Raw genomic sequence first — 20,041 nt, forward strand, 5'->3', positions numbered from 1 at the left:
GCACTTTAGTTGGAGTTTGTTAGAACCTGTAGTCTTTACTGTATTCTGTGTATCTTGCCCATTCTAGATACTATGTTGTATCTTTTAATTATTTGAGCATGATGCAACTTCCAGTGTAGGTTTTGTAGAATACAACATAAAAGTAGCACAATAGAAAAACTTTTTATTCTACATGACTTTTCTTTTAATATATCAATTGGAACAATATCCAGATGATGTATTAATTGAATTTGCAACTCATTAATGAGTACTGCTGTTGCAAATCTATAATTGAAACAGAGTTCTGTTGCCTTTATTTACATAACAGTACAAAGTCCGAACAATTCAAGACTTGGTTAGCATGAAAGATACTGATCGGCGTAATATGTTGCGATTCCTGAGTGAGGAGAAATATGAAGAGGTCATGGCAGTACTTGGAAGCTTTCCACATGTTAGCATGGATATAAAGCTGCAAGGTATGAATCAATATTTCAAGAATTGACTTTGTGTACATTTTTATAACCAGGATAATTGTAATTTGCTGTTACCTCTGCAAGCTATTAAGTTATGTAATATTGATTATTTGTCCTTAGCATTTTAGAGTTATTAGAACAGGGGTCCCCAACTTTTTTTGCTCCGTGGACCGGTTTAGTATTGACGATATTCTTGCGGACTGGCTGACGGGGTGGGGGGGGGCGGGTGTTCAAGTAGTGTTGCCAACTTTCTCACGCTCAAATAAGGGACAAAGTAGTAGTCAAATACGGGACACTTGTGTTTACCCCAAGAAAGGCTACCATGACCATGAAGCCTTGCGCGGGCACCTGTGTGCGCATGCTTGCCGTGCGCATACATGACGTGTGCATGTGTTATTTGGTAGGTTATTTTTTGGGTCTGGGAACGCACAAAAATTTTTCCCTTATAAATTAATGGTAATTGCTTCTTCGCTTTAGGCCATTTCGGCATGAAAGATTTCATAGGAACACTCTACCTTAGCAGGGGAAATACGGGATAAGGGCGGTCCCGTATGGGACAGACCAGTTTAGCCCAATATACGGGATGTCCCGGCTAATACGGGACAGTTGGCAACCCTATGTTCAAGTTCAACAGTGCATGACAGGGAATGAGGAAAGGTGCAGCTGACTCATATTGTTTCATATCGCCAAATCATATCATTTCCTCGCGGCCCGGTAGCACATGCTTTGCGGCCCGGTGGTTGGGGACCACTGTATTAGAATACTAGGAAAGTCCAATGATGTATGATAGAGCAAGCTGATTGATGCTTTTCAGTGTTGGAAAGCCTCATACAAAACTGATAATGTTTTGAGCATATATGGTTTCTATTGTGAATTTTTTAACCTGAAAAATGAATTTGTGTTTCTGTCATAATTTTCCAGGTCAAATATCCGTAAGTTCCGACACTGACCAACAACTCTTGATCCAATTTAAGAGCATTTCTTCCAATATCACTTCAGCTTTCTCCTAAAGTGGGCTTTGATTAATGATGTTGGCAGTTTTTAATTGATTGTGATAGGCAGATGGATGCAAAGTTCTAGGTTGTGCCAGTATCTTTCTCCCAGCGCAAAATGTCTAATACTAGATGATGTGTATTTAAGGTGAGGGGAAGAAAGTTCAAAGGAGATGTGCTGTGTGGGTGGCAAGGTAGCGTATTGGTTGGTGTAACACTATTGCAGTGCCAGAACACGGGTTCGTTCCCCGCTGCTGTCTATAAGGAGTTTGTCCATACTCCCCATGACTGCGTGTTTTCTCTGGGTGCTCCAGTTTCTTCCCACATTTCGAGGACCTACAAATTAGTGAGCTAATTGGTGATATGAGTGTCAAGGTGCAGGCTCTTTGAGCTAAAAAGGGCCTGTTAACTGTGCTGTACCTTTAAATCTAGGTTGACTATGTAAGAATTGGCTGTCATTAGCAAATCAGTTCAGCACAACATCCTGGGCCAAAGGGACTGTTCCTGTGTTGTACTAGTCCGTGTCTGGAACCTTCTGAGTGTTAGAACTGGAGTGAGGTTGCCCAATTGTATTTTCATGTGAAATTGCTATGCATACTGTGAGCAGACCTTATCGCAGCCTTTGCAAGGACAGCTGTGACATGGCAGAATTGAACATAATGGGAATCCTCATTTTATATTAGTATGCCCTTAAACACTTCATTGTAGCAATTAGAATGAATGTCATTTCAAACTATTGGATTTAATGAATGTCATTTTGAAAAGTTCTTGCATTCAGTTTGTAATCTCTGATATAATCAGTGAGTAGAGATCTAGTGAACGTTTAATCTTTCCCCAAGATCTGCTAATTTGAGTATTTTGTGAATTATGTTGCACAGAGAAGTGGTGTACAGATGGAGTGTTAAAGGAATAAATCAGAAATCACCCTTTGTTTTGTTCCTCCTCAGTTTTGGATGATGAAGACAGCAGCAATATTACTGCTGGATCAATTGTCACTGTCACCGTGACACTCAAGAGAGGAAATATGGCTGTAAGTACCAGTATTGAGAACGTCTTGCACTCTTCCCCAGCTCTTTCTGCAGAACTACTCTGTGATTCTCTAGTTTGCTCATCCCTACTCACCTGTTCTTCCCCTGCAACTGTTGTATTTTGAGTTTTGCGTTTTATGCTTTGTTCCAACTTTTAAAAAATCTGTTTTTTCAAAGGCCATCTTTGAAAAGGAACAAGAACATGGTGCATGTATAAATGAAGAACAGGATGCTGATGACGTAGTAAGTTTAAGTGGTAAAATAAACTCAGTCCAATGTCTAGTAGGTGAAAACTAAAGTATTTACATTCATTATCTTTCAACTTTTTACATGTAGTTTTAATTCATCTGTTTCCTGTATTCTAACCTGCACTATTCTTTGGTGAATGCTTATTTTTATGAAAAGAGTTAAATCAAAAGAGTGCATTTGTAATTTGTGCTTCCACTCTCTTGAGCAAGCAATAATTTTAACTGTTTGCTCCATAGCCACTCAGTACACTTTGAAACATTTGAAATTCTGAATAGCAGAACTTCATTTACAAGTATACACAATAACGTTGTGACCAGTTCTAACTTAACTGGCTTTGATTGCAGCTTTTGTAACTTTCCCGTCCTGCTAATTCTGTACCATCTGAAACTTAAATTCTTTTGAGATGAGTTATCTGTTTAAGTGCAGTATATGCATTTGTATGGCCCGAATCCTTTCCTTTTACCCCCTATCCACCCCCTCAATAGTTCTTTCTAATGAGATCTGTGTGCATAAATTGCACAGAACTTTTATTCATCATTATAGAACCTGCTAATATCAGTGTTTTCTGTGAATAAGGGTTGTGCATCTATTTTGTATTTTTCATATCCAGATATATTTATTGTAGTCTTAAGAGTGCTGTTATGCTTCCATGTAACATATGTGCAATGTCAAATATTATAGTAATGCTTAGGATTTTTCATGCTCACTTTTATGCTGAAGGCTGTGCTTAAATTTGCCATGAAATCACATCCACGCATCAGTAATCTGACTGTAATGCCTCCACGGAGTAGGTATACTAATAAAGTAACAAGATTACAAATTACCTCTTTTTTAAAAAAACAGAGGTACAAAATTTATAATGTTGCCAGTATAAGATTTCTATTACAATTGACTACTCTGTTAAAGTGATTTTTTTTAAAAAAAAAGACTGTCACACATAAGTTGCTGGAGGAACTCAGCAGGTCAGCCAGCATCTGTGTGTGGAGAAGAATAAACAGTCAACATTTTGAGCTGAGAAGCTTCATCAGAACTGGAAAGGGAGGGGGCAGAAGCCACACTAAGAAGATGGTGGGGGGGGGGTGGAATGGAGCTGGCAGGTGATAGGTGAAACTAGGTGAGGGGGAAGATGGTATTGGAGAAGGGGGATTGAAGTGAGAGGTGATGGATGGAATCTGATAGGAGAGGACAGTGGATCATGGGAGGAGGGAGGTGAGGAGAAGGGGTAAGAGAGTAGTCAGAATGGGGAATAGAGAAAGGGGTGGGGCAGAAGGAAAGTTAACAAAAGTTAGAGAAAACAAGGTTCATGCCATCAGGTTGGAGGCTACCCAGATAGAATGAGATGTTGCTCCTCCATCCTGAGTGTGGCTTCTTTGGAGTAGTAGAGGAGACCACTGATCAACATGTTGAAATGGGTGACCATCAGCAAATCCAGTCTTTATGGAGGATGGGGCGAAGGTACTTGATGAAGTGGGCCCTGATCTACTTCGGATCTCACAGATGTAAGGAGGCCACGCTGGGGACAGTGGATGACTGTGACGGACTCTCAGGTGAAGTGTTGCTGAAGTGTTGCCTCATCTGGAAGGACTGTTTTGGTTTCTGAATCGAACTGTGGCCCCAATGAGGCCACACCTCATATGCTGACTGGGTAGCCTCCAACCAGATGGCATGAACACTGATTTCTCTAATTTCAGTTAACTTTCCTTTCTCCCTCTCTCTCCTCTCTCTCTCCTCTCTCTCTCCTCTCTCTCTCCTCTCTCTCTCCTCTCTCTCTCCTCTCTCTCTCCTCTCTCTCTCCTCTCTCTCTCCTCTCTCTCTCCTCTCCTCTCTCTCCTCTCTCTCTCCTCTCTCTCCTCTCTCTCCTCTCTCTCCTCTCTCCTCTCTCCTCTCCTCTCTCTCTCTCTCTCCTCTCTCTCTCTCTCTCTCTCCTCTCTCTCCTCTCTCTCTCTCTCTCTCCTCTCTCTCCTCTCTCTCCTCTCTCTCCTCTCTCTCCTCTCTCTCCTCTCTCTCCTCTCTCTCCTCTCTCTCCTCTCTCTCCTCTCTCTCTCTCTCTCTCCTCTCTCTCCTCTCTCTCCTCTCTCTCCTCTCTCTCCTCTCTCTCCTCTCTCTCCTCTCTCTCCTCTCTCTCCTCTCTCTCCTCTCTCTCCTCTCTCTCCTCTCTCTCCTCTCTCTCTCCTCTCCCCCCTTCTCTATTCCCTTAGCACTATTCAGTGTAAGGGCCACTGTTGCACTTCTTCCCCTTGAAGGAGGGAGATCAGTGGGGAGGGATGAGTGGACAAGAAACTCAGCTTCTCGACCTTTGACTTTGTTGGCTCTTTCAGAAAATGGAAAGAAAAAGTACTTAACTACTTTATTCCCATTCTAATAACTGCTTTACAAACCCAGACGTACCCTCGCTACATGTCCTAGGGGATGTTCTTCCTCTGTATTCTCACATTTCTTTGCTTTTTTGTTTTTCTACTTTAAGATTGATTTGATAGGCTATTCGGAATGCATGAATATTCAGTGTTTTGTGATATTCTTTTGCCCTTTTACAAAATAAATTAGGACAAACAGGGAATTTAATATCTGTGTCTTTAGATGATAAGATCAACTTATCAATACTCGGATTATGTTTGATTTTAGGGAAACACTGGCATGCACTTAAAATTAATACATCATGTATTTAGCACGTTTAGTGTGATTTAATAGCATTTCACATTTGTTTAACAACAGGGAACTGGTAGTGCAAAAAATAAAAAGAAAGTCTGGCAGAAGAATAAAGGAACCAAGAAACCACCTAAGTCCAAGAAAAAGAAACCAATCAAAAAGAAGGGAGCTGCTCAGCCAGCACAACAGCAGCCAGTCGAGCAGCAGAAGCAGAAGCAGAAGCAGAGTCAAGCTAATGGCTCAGTTATGGCAGGCAATGTATGACACACGTTTTTTTCTTCAAAGCTCTTAACACACCTGATCTGCCTGGTGATCTGAAGGGATTTCAATTTGAATGAATCCAGGTGCTGCACCTGGGCAATGGGGCCCTGACTATAGGTTAGATCTGATTCCATAATATCAGTGACTTTAGCACTGATTGGAGGCTGTCAGTGTGTGTCTTTATTTACTTCAGTAATCCCTTGAGTGGCACCCTATCTGAAACTTCCTATAAGTCTAAATGAGCTACGTCACCTTGCTGACTCTTGTGTGTTCTGCTACTTACAGGCAAATTTCAATAGGTTTGTCAAGCATGGATTCAGTGTTATAAATCCCACTGACCCTGCCCAATCCTAGTATTTTCTAAGATCCCTGTTAACATTCATGTGCATACTAGTTCCTGGGTAATTTTTGTCTAGTTAAATCATTTATGTGAATATTTGGACTTTGGGTGATTTTTTAAAAAAACAGTTCTTTATTTGTACCAGGGCAGTGTGCATTTGGTGTAAAGGAAATAATGTTAGGATGTTGTTGGAGTTTAAGAATATAGTTGCAATCTTTTATTGTCAGAAAATGACAATTCCTGCCTTTTATTGTTTCCTAATGTATTATCGTTTAAAGTTTCCATATCAGAGGATGAGAGGATTCTTCAGGATTTGACAGCACTGAAGACATTTCTCAAATGTTTCAAGCATAACATAAGTTTTTATATTTATATATTTAAAACCACTGAAAAAAATTCGACTGCAGGTTAGATCTGATCCCATATAATGGAATAGTTTGAGATTTGGGAGTTATAACTTCCAAAATATTAGTAGGTTCTGTTTCTCCTTATGGTCTGTGTCAGTGTCTGCTATCTAGCATAAGAATTCATTTTGTATTGATTGAATTCTAACCCATATATGGTACAAATTTTTTAAGAACTTGTGATCTCATTAATATTAGGGAACTATGGTTGCAAAAACAAAGTTGCTGGGGAATTCATGGGTCAGGTTGCATCTCTGGAGGTAAAGGGGGGTAGTCAGTGTTTTGGGTTGAGTGTGTTCAAGAAGAGAGCCAATATAGTGAGGTGTGAGGGCAGGATGAATCCAGGTGAGGAGTGGTTTTAGAGTAGATATTAATGGGTTTTTGGATCTTAAAGTGAAATGAAGGATATGGGGGTAGTGCAGGGAAATGGTTTTAAGGTAGAAGATCCACTATGATTCTGATAAAGGGCAGAGCAGGCTTAATGGGCCACATGATTGGCCTACTGCTATTCTATTCTTATGCATGTTGATTTGAACCTTGAGCAGAAGGACCTCCAGGTGGCAGCATTGAGGTATTTCCAGATGAACTTGGGCACTACTTTGAGATCAAGGATGTTTAAATTTTAAGAGCTCCAGGAGAGAAAGAAAACACTGCAGCATTGCCTAGTCCCTCCTTGCCACCTCTGCTTGCAAAGGATCGTCTTTTCCTACCTAGGCAAGTTTAACACCATATTGCCCTGCTTTATTTATTTATTTAGTGATAAAGTACAAAGTAGGCCTTTTTGGCCCTTCAAGCCAAGCTGCCCCAGCAACCCCCAACAGCTCCAATTAATTCTAACCTAATCACGGGACAATTTACGATGATCAATTAACCTACCTGGTACATCTTTGGATTGTGGGAGGAAACCAGAGCACCTAGGGAAAACCCACACATTCCATGGGGAGAGTGTATAGACTGCCTGAGGATTTATCAGCAGTCCTTACAGATGGTGCTCTGAACTCCTATGCCCCAAAGTCTGAGTAGATGCCCTTGACCTTGTGTGTGGCTACTGGGGTTGGGGCATACTAACCAAAGGGTGTACTAACTCCACAGGGGATGGTGCTGAGATAGCAGACTTAATGCTAAAGGAGAGCCTAATGGGTTAGTAAATTTGTAGATAATACAAAGATTAGTGTTGTGGATAGTGTAGAAGGCTGGCAAAGAATACTACAATGGAGTATAGATCAATTACAGATATAAGTGGAGAAATGGCAGATGGAGTTTAACCTAGCCAAATGTTAAGTGTTGCACCTTGACAGGCCAAATGTAAGGAGACAGTGCACTGTTATTAGCAAGAGCCTTGAGTGTTACTGAGCTGATGGATCTTGGAGTCCAAGTTCATAGCTTTCTATAAGTGGTTACTCAGGTTGATAGGTGGTTAAGAAGGCATATAACCCTTTGGCCTTTATTTGTTGAGCCATTGAGTTCAAAAGTCGAAGTTACAGCTTTATAAAACTCTAATTGGGTCACACCTGAAGTATTGCATATAGGTTTGGTCACTCCATTACAGAATGGATGTTGAGGCTTTGGAGAGGATGCAGAAGGGGTGTACCGGATGTTGCCTTGATTAGAAGGCAAGAGGTTGGACAAACTTCAGTTGTTTTCTCTGGGACAGCGGAGACTGAAGGGGGATCTGATAGAAGCTTAAGATTATGAGAGGCATAGGTAGATAAGACAGAATGTTTTTCCAAGGGTTGAAATGTCTACTACTAGAAGGCATGTATTTAAGGTGAGAGGGGGCAATTTTTTTTTAACACAGTGGTCGGTGCCTGGAATACGCTGTCTGGGGTGGTGATGGAGGCAGAAATATTGGAGACTTTTAAGAGAGATTTAGATAGGCATATGAACATTAGATTAGACAAGATTATGAGGACACGCAGTCCTCTTTTATTGTCATTTAGTAATGCATGCGTTAAGAAATGATACAATATTCCTCCGGTGTGATATCACAAAAACACAGGACAGACCAAGACTGAAAGACTAACAAAAACCACATAATTAAAACATATGGTTACAATAGTGCAACAATACCATAACTTGATGAAGAACAGGCCACAGCACAATAAAAAAAAGTTCAAAGTCTCTTGAATGTCCCACATCTCACGCAGACGGGAGAAGGAAGAAAACTCTCCCTGCTCTGCCCGACCACTGCCCGACTCTGAGTCATCTGAAAACTTTGAACCTCTGATCAGCCCTCCGACACTGAGTACCGAGCACCATCTCTATCTGAACGATTCAACCTCGGCCTCTGTCGCCAGCAGCAGGCAAAGCTGGGGATTTTGGGGCCTTCCCTCCGGAAGATTCTCGATCGCCCAGTAACAGCGGTATCGAACTGGCGTTTCAGAAATTTCTCCAGATGTTCCTCTGTGCTTTCACGTCTGTCTCCGTCAAATCAGAAGTGTCCACGGCCCCTATTTAACAGAAACGATATCATTTCACTGGAGAGCTGCGCGCGCTGCGTCGTGCTGCCATCTTCTCCTCCCCTGTTCATGAGGAAAGGGAAGGATAAAGACAATTGTGTAGTCAGATGAGATTAATTTAGTTAGCTACTTTATTACTAATTGAATTAGTTTGGCACAACAATGTGGGCTGTACTGTTCTATGTTCCGTCTTCCATTATGTAGAGACGGTGTTCCTCTTCAATTTTGTCCTTCTCGATGGTGGTGTATCACCTCCTTCTTCTTCCAGCTGCTGTATCTCATTCAGAGCAGCAATGTCAGTGGCAAAATAGGTTCCCAAACTGACAAAGTGATGCTTGGGTCTGCTGCTGTTGAGACTAACTTATGTCCTTAAGTCCTAGTGTTTCAGCTCTTGAAAGTAAAATGATGGCATGGTAGTTGGCTGTGTGCACTTTCTTTAAAAATGGGGAAGCTGATGCATACCAGCTACCCACGTGTGCTGTAAATTCCGGTGTATAAGCGGAGAATTTGGTCCTAAAACTAGGGGGTCGGCTTATACAGAGGGTGCCAACTTTGGGAAAGCGAATACACAGAAGACAGGTCGTATTTATTGGCTGTTTTTGAGTCAAATACAAAAGAAAATACAAATGCTTATGAAATCTACACAAAAGAAAAATCTACAAAACGCTGATTTCCAGACATCATCCATTCATTCCACTGTTGACGCATGAAGTCTTTGAATGGTTTGTTTAAACTCACATCTAGTGGCTGGAGCATGGACATCAAACCACCGGGGATGATTGCAGTGTCCGTATTTTCAGCTTTCAATGCTGCTTTTGTCTCACCTGCCAAGTGCACTTTGAACATGTCCCAGACAAGTAGCAACTTTTCCTTCCGGGACGTCGAATCCACACCTCTTTAACTCACTTCAAGCAACCCACTTCGTCCATCCAGCCACATTCTTGAACATAAACAACAACACCCCGCGGGAATTTTTCTTTCTTTGGGAATGTTTACCTCTTAAAAATCACCATTGGTGGTAGTTTGGTCCCATCAACCATACACATTAACACGTCAGTAAAATGTTGCTTCTCATGTTGTTGTTTTGACAAGGACTGTTTTCTCCCCCTTCTGATTGACAGTGCGGTTGCCAGCAAAATCAAAGAACATTGCTGTCTCGTACACGTTAGCAGTCAGTGAGAGTGGGTAAGAATGTGCCTTTCGATGCTTGATTACAAGCGATTGGAAGGCCGTAATCTTATTCTTAAGGTCGCTCGGCAACTTCTGAGCAATCTTTGTTTTTTGTCTCAACACAAGATCACGTCTATTCATAAAGCGGGTGCACCAACTTTGTGTAGCTTTGAAATTTTCGCTGACCTCACGGTGTTTTTCGGCCCATTTCAACGCTTGAACTCGAATCATTTCTCTGGTAACAATGTATCCAGACGATCACTGGTGATTCACCCACCCTAAAACTTTTTTTTCCAGTTCTGGCCACTGGCATGTTTTCTCACGGTTTAGACATTTCGTCTTTGGCATTTCCCTCAGCGTGTCCTCTGCCTTTCTCCACTCTATCACTTGTTTCTCATTTACACTAAACTTAGCAGCTGCAGAATTATTTGTTCCTTTAGCAAAATCAACAACCTTCAGCTTGAAGCCAGCATCATATCGCATTCGTTTTAATCTTTTGTACATGGTGGTCACAAACTCAATACTGAGTACAGGTACTGATCCTACCACCCCGTGTTATGTTTTAACGAGATTACGATGGGTGCTAAATGGTTTCACAGAGGTTACATTTCAGAGGATTCTTTACCATTGGGAACCTAATCCAAAACTTCCCTCCCTGATTTATTTGTTAAGAATTCGCTTATAACGCTCTACAATGTGTAGGCCTATTTTCTTAGCAGGTACTGGTTCACAAAATTTGTAGGTTCCAGATCCGGCAAAGCTGAATACTGGCATATGGGATCTTGTGATCTTTCCTGGTTAAATCAGAAACCTCTACCAAAGGGGTCGGCTTATACAAAGGTAACATGAAAAAGTCACTTTTTTAACCTTAAAAATGGAGGAGTCAGCTTATACACCGGAATTTACAGTACTTGTATGTGCAAGGCATTGTTCCAGTGGCAAGAGATACTGAGATGAGGAGAAACTAAACTCTGCTGCTTTCATGTTAATGCTCAAATGTTGTAGCACAATGCAAAGGAGGCATTCAGCACAAAACTCGCTGTCACTATTTTCTCACTTGGATGTGTACTTGCACTCTTCTTCATGCATGTGCACATAATTGACAGAGAATCTCAGATACAGATACATCTCCTTCACTTCTCCACCTCATCCACTCAGACATTTCATCCTTGGTCCTCCCTGATTTTTAAGTGGGGCCATTGCTCTACCTAGTCCTTCCAATTTCCCTTCAGTCCCGACTATCTTACCCCTCCAGGCACTCCTTATCCATGGCTATGCCTTGGCCACATCTGGAGTCTAGCTTGTGGTCACAAATCAGCCTAGGCTCCTGGTTGCATTATGGTTCCCAGCTTCCATTTCTGATCAAGTTATAAACTTGGCCTTATTTCGCACTCCTCCAGCCATACAACCAGCTTTGCTCCCAGCCCTGATTTATTACTGCTTTTGCATCATAAATTTTAAAAAGGTGAGAGGTCAAAAATTTTCCAACTTTAATCTATCCTTGGACAGAGTTAGTGTGAGCTAAAGGGTCTATTACTCCAGTACTTGATTCAAAATTCCTGAAGTAATAATGCACTTTTGATAAATCCTTAGGCAGTTTGTCAAAGTTAAAGTCCTATATGTCATGCTCCCATTTAGGCAGTTTCTAATGTCACAGATGTCTTTTTTGCTTTTTTAGCTGTGTGGGTTTTGAGTGGCTGATGGGGACTATGGGTTCTGCAGACTGACACAGATGAGACAGTGAGTGCCTGATGATTCTGGTGCCTGCATGATTTGGGAGGTGTTGCTCCTCTGCTACAACAAATTCTTCTGGTTTGCTTATGATGCAAGTGAATTAAGATTTATCACCAGTGTGTAGGAGGTGTCTTCTAAGGTACATGAAATGATCTTTTATTTGGGATTTCATTGTGGATGTTTGTTGAGAGAGCTGTGTTATCCAGTGAGGGCAGGTTGGTAGAAGACCTTTGTATTGTGAATGTTAAGTGTGAAGCATATACGTCACTCAATTAATGGTGAAGCTTAGCTTCATAATGTGCTGCTAAGCAAATGTCTGTAGGTTGTAGTGTGGTTCTGGATTAGAGGTATTGATGTTTGAAAGATTTCTTAACTCATTGTATGGATGAGGAATGTATGGTAGCAAATAAAAAGGAAAAGTGTTGAGGTGATTGCTCAGCTGCCATTGGGATTATTGTACTTTGAAAATTCAATCTGTTGTATATCTTTAGTTTAAGATTGCAGCTTGTATGCCATCAGATAACAAACATAAGATAGAGACGAATTTCTGCGCTTAGCCAAATTGAGAAGCATATCTTCTGAAGTTAAACACTTTCATGAGGTTTTAAAAAAAAGTGATTCTGCACACTGGAGTAGATGATCATGCTAATTGTGAATCTGGATAAGTGAAATCCACAGTGTGATTTGGGCCACTGTAACTAAGGCCTTATCCCAAAATCCTGTAAGACTCAAGTCATATATTATTCTTCAGAACTAGTACATAAGCTAGTACTAGCACATAGTCAAAAAGAATGATTAAACAATGTTACCTATATTGCAAGTATATTGATATGGACAGAAATGTAAGGAGTGGGTAAAAGAGCCAACCGATCATCTCAGTCCAGTTTATTTAGCTGGACTGATATGACCAGATACATAAATTGTTTACTTGGTTGAAAAATTGAGAATATTTTAAACTTTCACCTTTCAGGTCAGGTGGTGTCAGATTTTGTTTTGTTTTTGTCTTTTCATATTATAAATTTGATTCTGTGTGGAATGGAAAGAATTAAGCATTTGCTTTGTCCAATATCACTTAGGATCCATCAAACCGAGAAGAGGATGAGGATGATTTATCAGATAAAGGGAGTGATTCTGAAGAAGAAACAACTAACAAAGATTCCCAGAGTGAAAAGGAAGATGACAGTGACAAAGAAGCAGAACACGAAGAAAAGGATGATGAAGCTGTAAGTCTATTTTTCTTTAAGAAGTAAAACCTAAGTATCTTAATTCTGCAATGGGGAAAAAAAAAACTTCCATTTAGTATGAGAATGGTCACTCAACTTGAAATGGGTAGCTACCATTCCCATGCTGACAACTGCCGATTGCCATGATGAGGCCAAATTCAGGTTGAAGGAACAACACTTCATATTCCATCTGGATAGCCTTGAAGTCTAACCTCATAGCATGAACATAGATTACTCTAACTTGTGGTAATTTCCCCCCTCCTCTTTCTCTCTTTCTATTCCACTTTCTGATTACCCTCTCAACCTGTCTCTTCTCCTCCTCTGCCCATCACCTCCCTCTGGTTCCATTCCTCCCTTACTTTCTTTCCACGGTCCGCTGTCCTCTTCTATCAGATTCCTCCTTCATGCTTTTATCTCTTCCATCTATGACCTCCCAGCTTTTTTTTTTACTTCATGCTCCCTCCTCTGTCCACCACGTTAAACCTCACATGGTCTCAGCTATCTGCCAGCTTGTACTCCTTCCTCTCCCCCTATTTTATTCTGGGTTCCACCCCTATCATTTCTAGTCCTGATGAAAGATCTCGGCTCGAAGTGTCGATTGTTAATTTTCCTCCTTGGGTGCTTCCTGAGTTAATATGTTTCTGTAGCATTTTGTGTATTGCTCAAGATTTCCAGTAGCTGCAGAATCTTTTGTTAATGAATAAATTGTTATTATTATTTCATTGGTTTATTATAATTTAGTTTGCATTGCCTCAATTGTGACTGGTGCCTTAATGGCATTAAATACTGTTGGGTGTCACGGTAGCATAGCAGTTAGTGTAACATTATTGCAGCTTGGGGTGTTCTGCAGTTCGGAGTTCATTTCTGGTGTCGTCTGTAAGGAGTTTGTACGCTCTCCGGTGACTGTGTGGGTTCCTCTGGGTGCTGTGGTTTCCTCTCTCATGCCAAAGGCATACCGGTTAGTAGGTTAATTGGTCATTGTTAATTGTCCTGTGATGAAGCTAGTGTTAAGTAGGTGGATACTGGATGGTTCGGCTCGTTGGGCCAGAAGGGGTTGTTCCGTGCTATATCTCTAAATTTAAAGAAATAGATTTGCACGAAATTAGTTAAAAGGTAATAACCTGAATTGTTCTATCTCTTATTGAAAATCTTCCCAGATGCATTTGGAAATATTATCTTATTCTGATGTTACAGGAGACCATTCAGTCTATTTATTAGCATTCCCATCTCACTATACTCCCACGTATCCATCTACCTCAGCCCAACACCTGCCACCTTCATACACTAGGGATAAATCACAGTAGCTAATGAATCTACCATGCATTTAGAGGATGATATAATTGGATTTCCTAAAAAGATTAAATAATTTGATGGGGTATAGACAGAGCAATTGTATATTATGAATACAAATGCATGGTTCAGGTGGACAGTGTAAGGAAAGCTTTTAATATGGTCTTCATAAGTTAGAACATTGAGTATAGAAATTGGGATGTTATGTCACAGCTGTACAAGATTTTGGTGAGGCTGCTTTTGAAATAAGTGTTCAGTTTGGTCATCTTGTTATATAAGAGACGCCATTTAAGCTAGAAAGAGTGCATAGGGGATTTTCAGAGATGTTGCCAGGATTCAAGGGACTAAGTTTTGAAGAGAGGTTGAGCAGACCTGGTCTTTTTCCAATTGAAGAGTAGAAGAATGAGGAGTGATCTTGTGGAGTTGGATAAAATTATGAGAGGCATACTTTGGGTGAAAGCAGTTTTTCCCCCCAGGGTTGAGGAATCAGGAATGAGAGAGCGTTCAATGTGAGATGGGTGCAATATAATAGGAACTTGATAGGTAATTTTTTTTCTACTGAGTGGTCAGTATATGGAAGTATTTGAGACAATTACATTAACACTCAAAATATATTTGAACTGCTACATGAGTAGGAAAGGAGGAATATGGGGCAAATACAGACAAATAGGACTAGTTGGGCCAAAGGACCCGTTTGCATGCTGTATGACACCCCTTTCTCAAAGCCAAATGGATGAATTAGTTTCTCACTGTCAGTTGTTAGAGTATAACTGAACATCCCCAAGCGTATTTATATGGTAATGTACTCAATTGCAATTTGAAATCTTTTCCCCATTCCTGTAAAGTGCACTTAGACTAATCATGCTTTAACATAACAAAAAATATTGCATAATGTATTTAAGTACAAATAGCAAAATTAAAGATGTGAATAGATATACAAGTTAATGCCTGTAAAAGGAAAAAATATGGATAACAAAAGTTGTCCCTTTTCAAAGTATAGCCAGTTTGTAACTAGGAACTTAACAATTTGAAGAGATTTTATCAGTAAAGTTCTGAAAGATCATTGTGAGACAGTCCTTTTTCACTGTTCTTATTAAGAGTTTTCTTGCCAAAATTTCCATTTTTTTTAAACTTTAGAAATTTAGCAGAGCATAACAGGCATCTCTAATCTTGCAATTTCTAGCCCATTTTAGAGATTATTCAACGTATAGAAGCAACTGAACTTTTTCAGTAATCTGAGCTGGTATAAGCACTGTTTGAGCTGGTGGTTGGGAAGAAATTTTATTTAAGCAGTGAAAATAATGTAGCATGTAATTTTCAAATGCCAGTTTTACTTGACAACTTGATCTGAAATTCTGCCAAGTATTTTTACATCTGAAGTAACTGAACAGCTTTCCTTAGTCTGAAGATTTTTCGCTAATAATGAAGCTAAGTTTGCAAAAGACTTGAGCTCCACAGACAACTGCAGTTACCGATTTCAGCATGTCATCTTTAAGCTTCAACTTCATGTTCCAATTAGTTCATTTACACAATAACTCCTGTGAAGTTTGACAGAAGTTCCATGTACTTTTAAGACCATAAGACACAGGAGCAGAAAGAATCAGGCCATTTAGTCCATCGAGTCTGTTCCACTGCTCCATCATGACTGATTTATTTTCCCCCCTTAACCCAATTTTCCTGCGTTTTCTCCATACTCTGACTAATCACAAACCAATCAACCTCTGCTTTAAATATACTCAATGACTTGGCCTCCACAGACCTCTGTGGCAATGAATTCCAGAGATTCACCACCTAAAAAAAATTCCTCCTCACCTCTGTTCTAAGTGGAAGTTCCTCTATTCTGAGTTTGTGCTCTTTGGTGCTAGACTTGCCCACTATAGGAAGCATAATAGGCTCCAGATCCACTATCTAGGTCTTTCAATGTTCTCTTTCAGTCTCCTCTTCTACCCCCCCCCCCCGCCCCAAGTTCAGGCATAAAACTCCAGCAAATATAAACCCAGAGTCGTGAAACGTTTGTCACCCTTTCATTCCTGGGATTCTCATGAATCTCCTCTGGACCCTCTCTACTGCCAGCATATCTTTTAGATAAGGGGCCCAAAACTGCTCTCAGTATTCCGAGTGCAGTCTGACCAATGCCTTATAAAGCCTCAGCATCACATCTTTGCTCTTGTATTCTAGTCCTCTTGAAATGAATGGTAACATTGCATTTGACTTCCTTATTACCAACTCAACCAGCAAGGTAACCTTTAGGGAATACTACACAAGGACTCCTAAGTCCCTTTTGCACCTCTGATTTTGGAATTTTCTCCCCACTTAGAGAGTAGTTTAAACTTTTATTCCTTCTACCAAAGTGCATGACCATAAACTTTCCTACACTTTCTTGCATCTGCCACTTCTTTGCGCATTCTTCCAATTTGTCAAAATCCTTCTATAGATTTGCTGCTTCCTCAACACTACCTTCCCCTCCGCCTATCTTCGTATCATACACAAACTTAGCCACAATACCATCAATTCCATCATCCAAGTCATTGACATATAATGTGAAAATAAATGGCCTCAATACCGACCCTGAAGAATACCACTAATCACTGGCAGCCAACCAATAAAGGCTCCCTGTATTTCTATTTTGTATTGAAACAATTCATTTGTTATACAAGTAATTTGGGTGACCATTGAAATTAAAGAAAATACCTTAATGAGGTAATTGGGTTGAGAAATTGTAGTAAGCATAATATTTGGAGAAAGTATTAAGTGGGGCATTTACTATTTGTCTTCATGCTCTTCTATAAATTTTAAAGATTTGATTAAATCTTAGTCAGAAACGTGCTGCAGTTTTGTGATGGATCACCTGGTAAAACAACAGAAATGATCTCTGGTTTATGATTACATGGTAGAAATGTACAATGTGATGAGATGCATAGATCAAGTGGATAGCCGGAGACTTTTTCCAAGGATGTAATATGAGGGGCATAGTTTAAGGTGTTTGGAAGAAAGTATGGGGGAGGGGGTTGATGTCAGAGGTATCGGTTTTTTTATATTGAGAGTGACGAGAATGTGGAATGCCCTGCCTGGGGTGGTGGTAGAAGTAGATACGTTAGGGCCATTTGAGAAACCTTATGCACATGGATGATAAAAATGGAGGGCTATGTATAAGGGAAGGGTTAGATTGATCTTAGAGTAGGTTAAAAGGTCAGCACGACATTGTGAACAAAATAATTAATACAATTTTATAAAATCTTTACTGTGTAACCTGTCTGAATTATATTAATTTAATTGTATTGTATCCTTTCAAACAGGAATGGGAAGCACTACAACAAAGCATCCAAAGAAGAGAGCGAGCTCTGCTTGAAACCAAATCAAAGATCACCCACCCAGTACATACGCTATATTTCCCTGAGGTTAGTGCAGGCCACTTTAAGGAACTTAGTTAAACGATAGTCCAAAAAGAAAAAAAAATTAAAGAGTAACCTGTTTCTCTCTGCACTGATGCTACTTGTCCTGCTCAGCCCAGGAATTTAATCTTCTGTTAGTAATCTAACATAATACATGTTGCTTATGAAACAATAACTGTCTCTATCGGGCAAACTGTTAGAATGTGATCAGCTTTAGAATTTGAATACATTTGCACTAAGTCATCTTACTGCTAACTACAGGCACATTCTTATCTTTCTATGCAAGACTTCCGATATTTCTATTTAAACTTCAGTAAACTAATTGAAAGATGAAAGGAGTGCAAGGTTGTCCTTGCTTGAGGAGAATGGAGTGCAAGGAAAGAGTGCTGCATTGAATGACACTTGGATAACTAAAATAGCAAGAACAGTAATTTGCAAATAGTGGTGCAGTATTGGTGCTGCTGCTTTCTAGTTCTGGGGATCCAGGTTCAAACCTGACTGTTCTGTCCAGAGTTGTGTATCTTTCTATAATCATGTGGTCTACCTACCACAACCTAAATTTGTTCTGTTAGGTTAGTTGGGCTGGCAAGTGCCAGATGGGCTGAATGGCTATTACTGTGTTGTTATAAGATTAAAAACTTCCGTGCCTTAAACAAAAATTGATATCAAATTAAATTTGGAATGCGTCAAAGCTTAGTTATATTAGAATTTAAGGAAGAACCCTAAATGTGAGAGAGACAAAGAACTAGAGGGCTTTCAGGAATGAATTAGTGTATGATGTTAATAGCTTAAAACTTCAGCTAACAGTCATGATGGATACACAGGAACTGGAGCTGAATGAAAGAGGTTCTTCTCGAGCCTAGTTTACCCTTCAGCAAGAGTATGACTGATGAAAGAAGACAAAAGGAAAAAGTTTTTTTTGTCCAGTTAACTTGACGTCTTTCAATGGCAAGATTCTAGAGTCTATAACCAAAGTGTGGAACAAAAGTACTCATTTCATTCGCCAAATGTAGTATTGTGGGTAATGTGTTAACATGGACTGAAGACAGGTTATATTAAAGAGGGTAGAACTTTGGAAAATATGGGTCTTATTCATGTTGGAGGGAGATAAGTAATGAAGTACTCCTAAGGTCAGTTTTTGACAATATTATTACTAGTGGAATTACAAAAGATGGATTTTGAGGATGTGTAATTAGGACAAGGCCTCGTACATCTGGCAGTAAAAGACAATGTATCATTTACTTTCCTAATTGCTTACATGCACTTACATCGTAACATCATTGTTTTTTGTACTAGTTAACATAACACCAACATTTACAAGCCTCTTGTATCTTAAAAAAATTTCATTTCATACTTCCATTTTGTTTTTTTCTATGATCAATGACCAATCTACTTTCTCCAAGTTCCACTCCATCTATCAGAATCTCATCCATTCAGTTAAACCGTCTGTATCTTTATACATTTCTATCATAGCTCATTCTTCAACCATGTTGCCTAACTAGGAAACGTACTATAATTTATGTGGTTGGTATAAATGTTAAATAGATAAGAGCTTGGTACTAGTCAGGGATTCTTCGCTCCCTGATGAGTTGAACACCTTTTATGCACAATTTGAAAGAGAAAAACAAACCTGTGTGAATTCCTACAGTATCTGCTGACCTTGTGTTAACTGTCTCAGAGGCGAATGTCAGAACATCTTTAAAGAGAATGAGCCCTCACAGGGTGTCAGGCCCTGATGGTGTACCTTGCAGGCACTGAAAACCCATGCCAACCAACTGGCTTGTGTTTAAGGGCATCGTCAATCTCACACTGCAACAGTGGGAGGTTTTCACCTTCTTCAAAAGAGCATCAATCATACAAGTGCCCAAGAAGGGCAGGATGAGCTACTGCAATGACTTGCCCAGTAGCACTTGTATCTACTGTGATGGAGTGCTTTGAGGTTGGTCGTAGCTAGAATTAACTCTTGCCTAATCAAAGACCTGGACTCTCAATTTACCTGCTGTCACAATATACCTACTACGTATGCAATCTCACTGGCTCTCCATTTGACCTTGGACCACCTGGACAATAGCAGTACCTATGTCAAGCTGCTAGTTACACCTTAGCATTGAACACCATTACCTTCTCAGTACTAATCAACAAGCTTCAAAACCTGGGTCTCTGCAACTGGATCCTTGACTTCTTCGCTGGGAGATCATGGTCAGTGCGGATCAGAAATGACATCTCCTCCTCACTGATATTCAACACAGGCGAGCTTCAAGAATGCGTGTTTAGCCCACTGCTCTACTCTGTACACTCATGACTGTGTAACTACGGACAGCTCAAAAGTTATTTTATAAATTTGCCGATGATACAACTGTTGTTGGCAGAATCTCAGGTGGTGATGAGGAGGCAGGCGTAC

The 20,041-nt window shown here is 40.1% G+C and overlaps 1 protein-coding gene across 1 annotated transcript in view; it reads left to right on the forward strand.

Moving 5' to 3' along the window:
• sec63 (SEC63 homolog, protein translocation regulator) overlaps positions 1 to 20,041 on the forward strand; it is a 117,825-nt gene that overhangs the window by 80,791 nt on the left and 16,993 nt on the right. Inside the window, exons 13-18 of the mRNA XM_063040807.1 lie at positions 308 to 455; positions 2,392 to 2,474; positions 2,650 to 2,715; positions 5,434 to 5,625; positions 12,812 to 12,958; positions 17,545 to 17,646. Coding sequence (XP_062896877.1) covers positions 308 to 455; positions 2,392 to 2,474; positions 2,650 to 2,715; positions 5,434 to 5,625; positions 12,812 to 12,958; positions 17,545 to 17,646 — 738 coding nt within the window. The remainder of the gene's footprint in view (positions 1 to 307; positions 456 to 2,391; positions 2,475 to 2,649; positions 2,716 to 5,433; positions 5,626 to 12,811; positions 12,959 to 17,544; positions 17,647 to 20,041) is intronic.

Source organism: Mobula hypostoma, chromosome 2 (assembly GCF_963921235.1).
Source record: "Mobula hypostoma chromosome 2, sMobHyp1.1, whole genome shotgun sequence".
Classification (NCBI taxonomy): Eukaryota; Metazoa; Chordata; class Chondrichthyes; order Myliobatiformes; family Myliobatidae; genus Mobula; species Mobula hypostoma.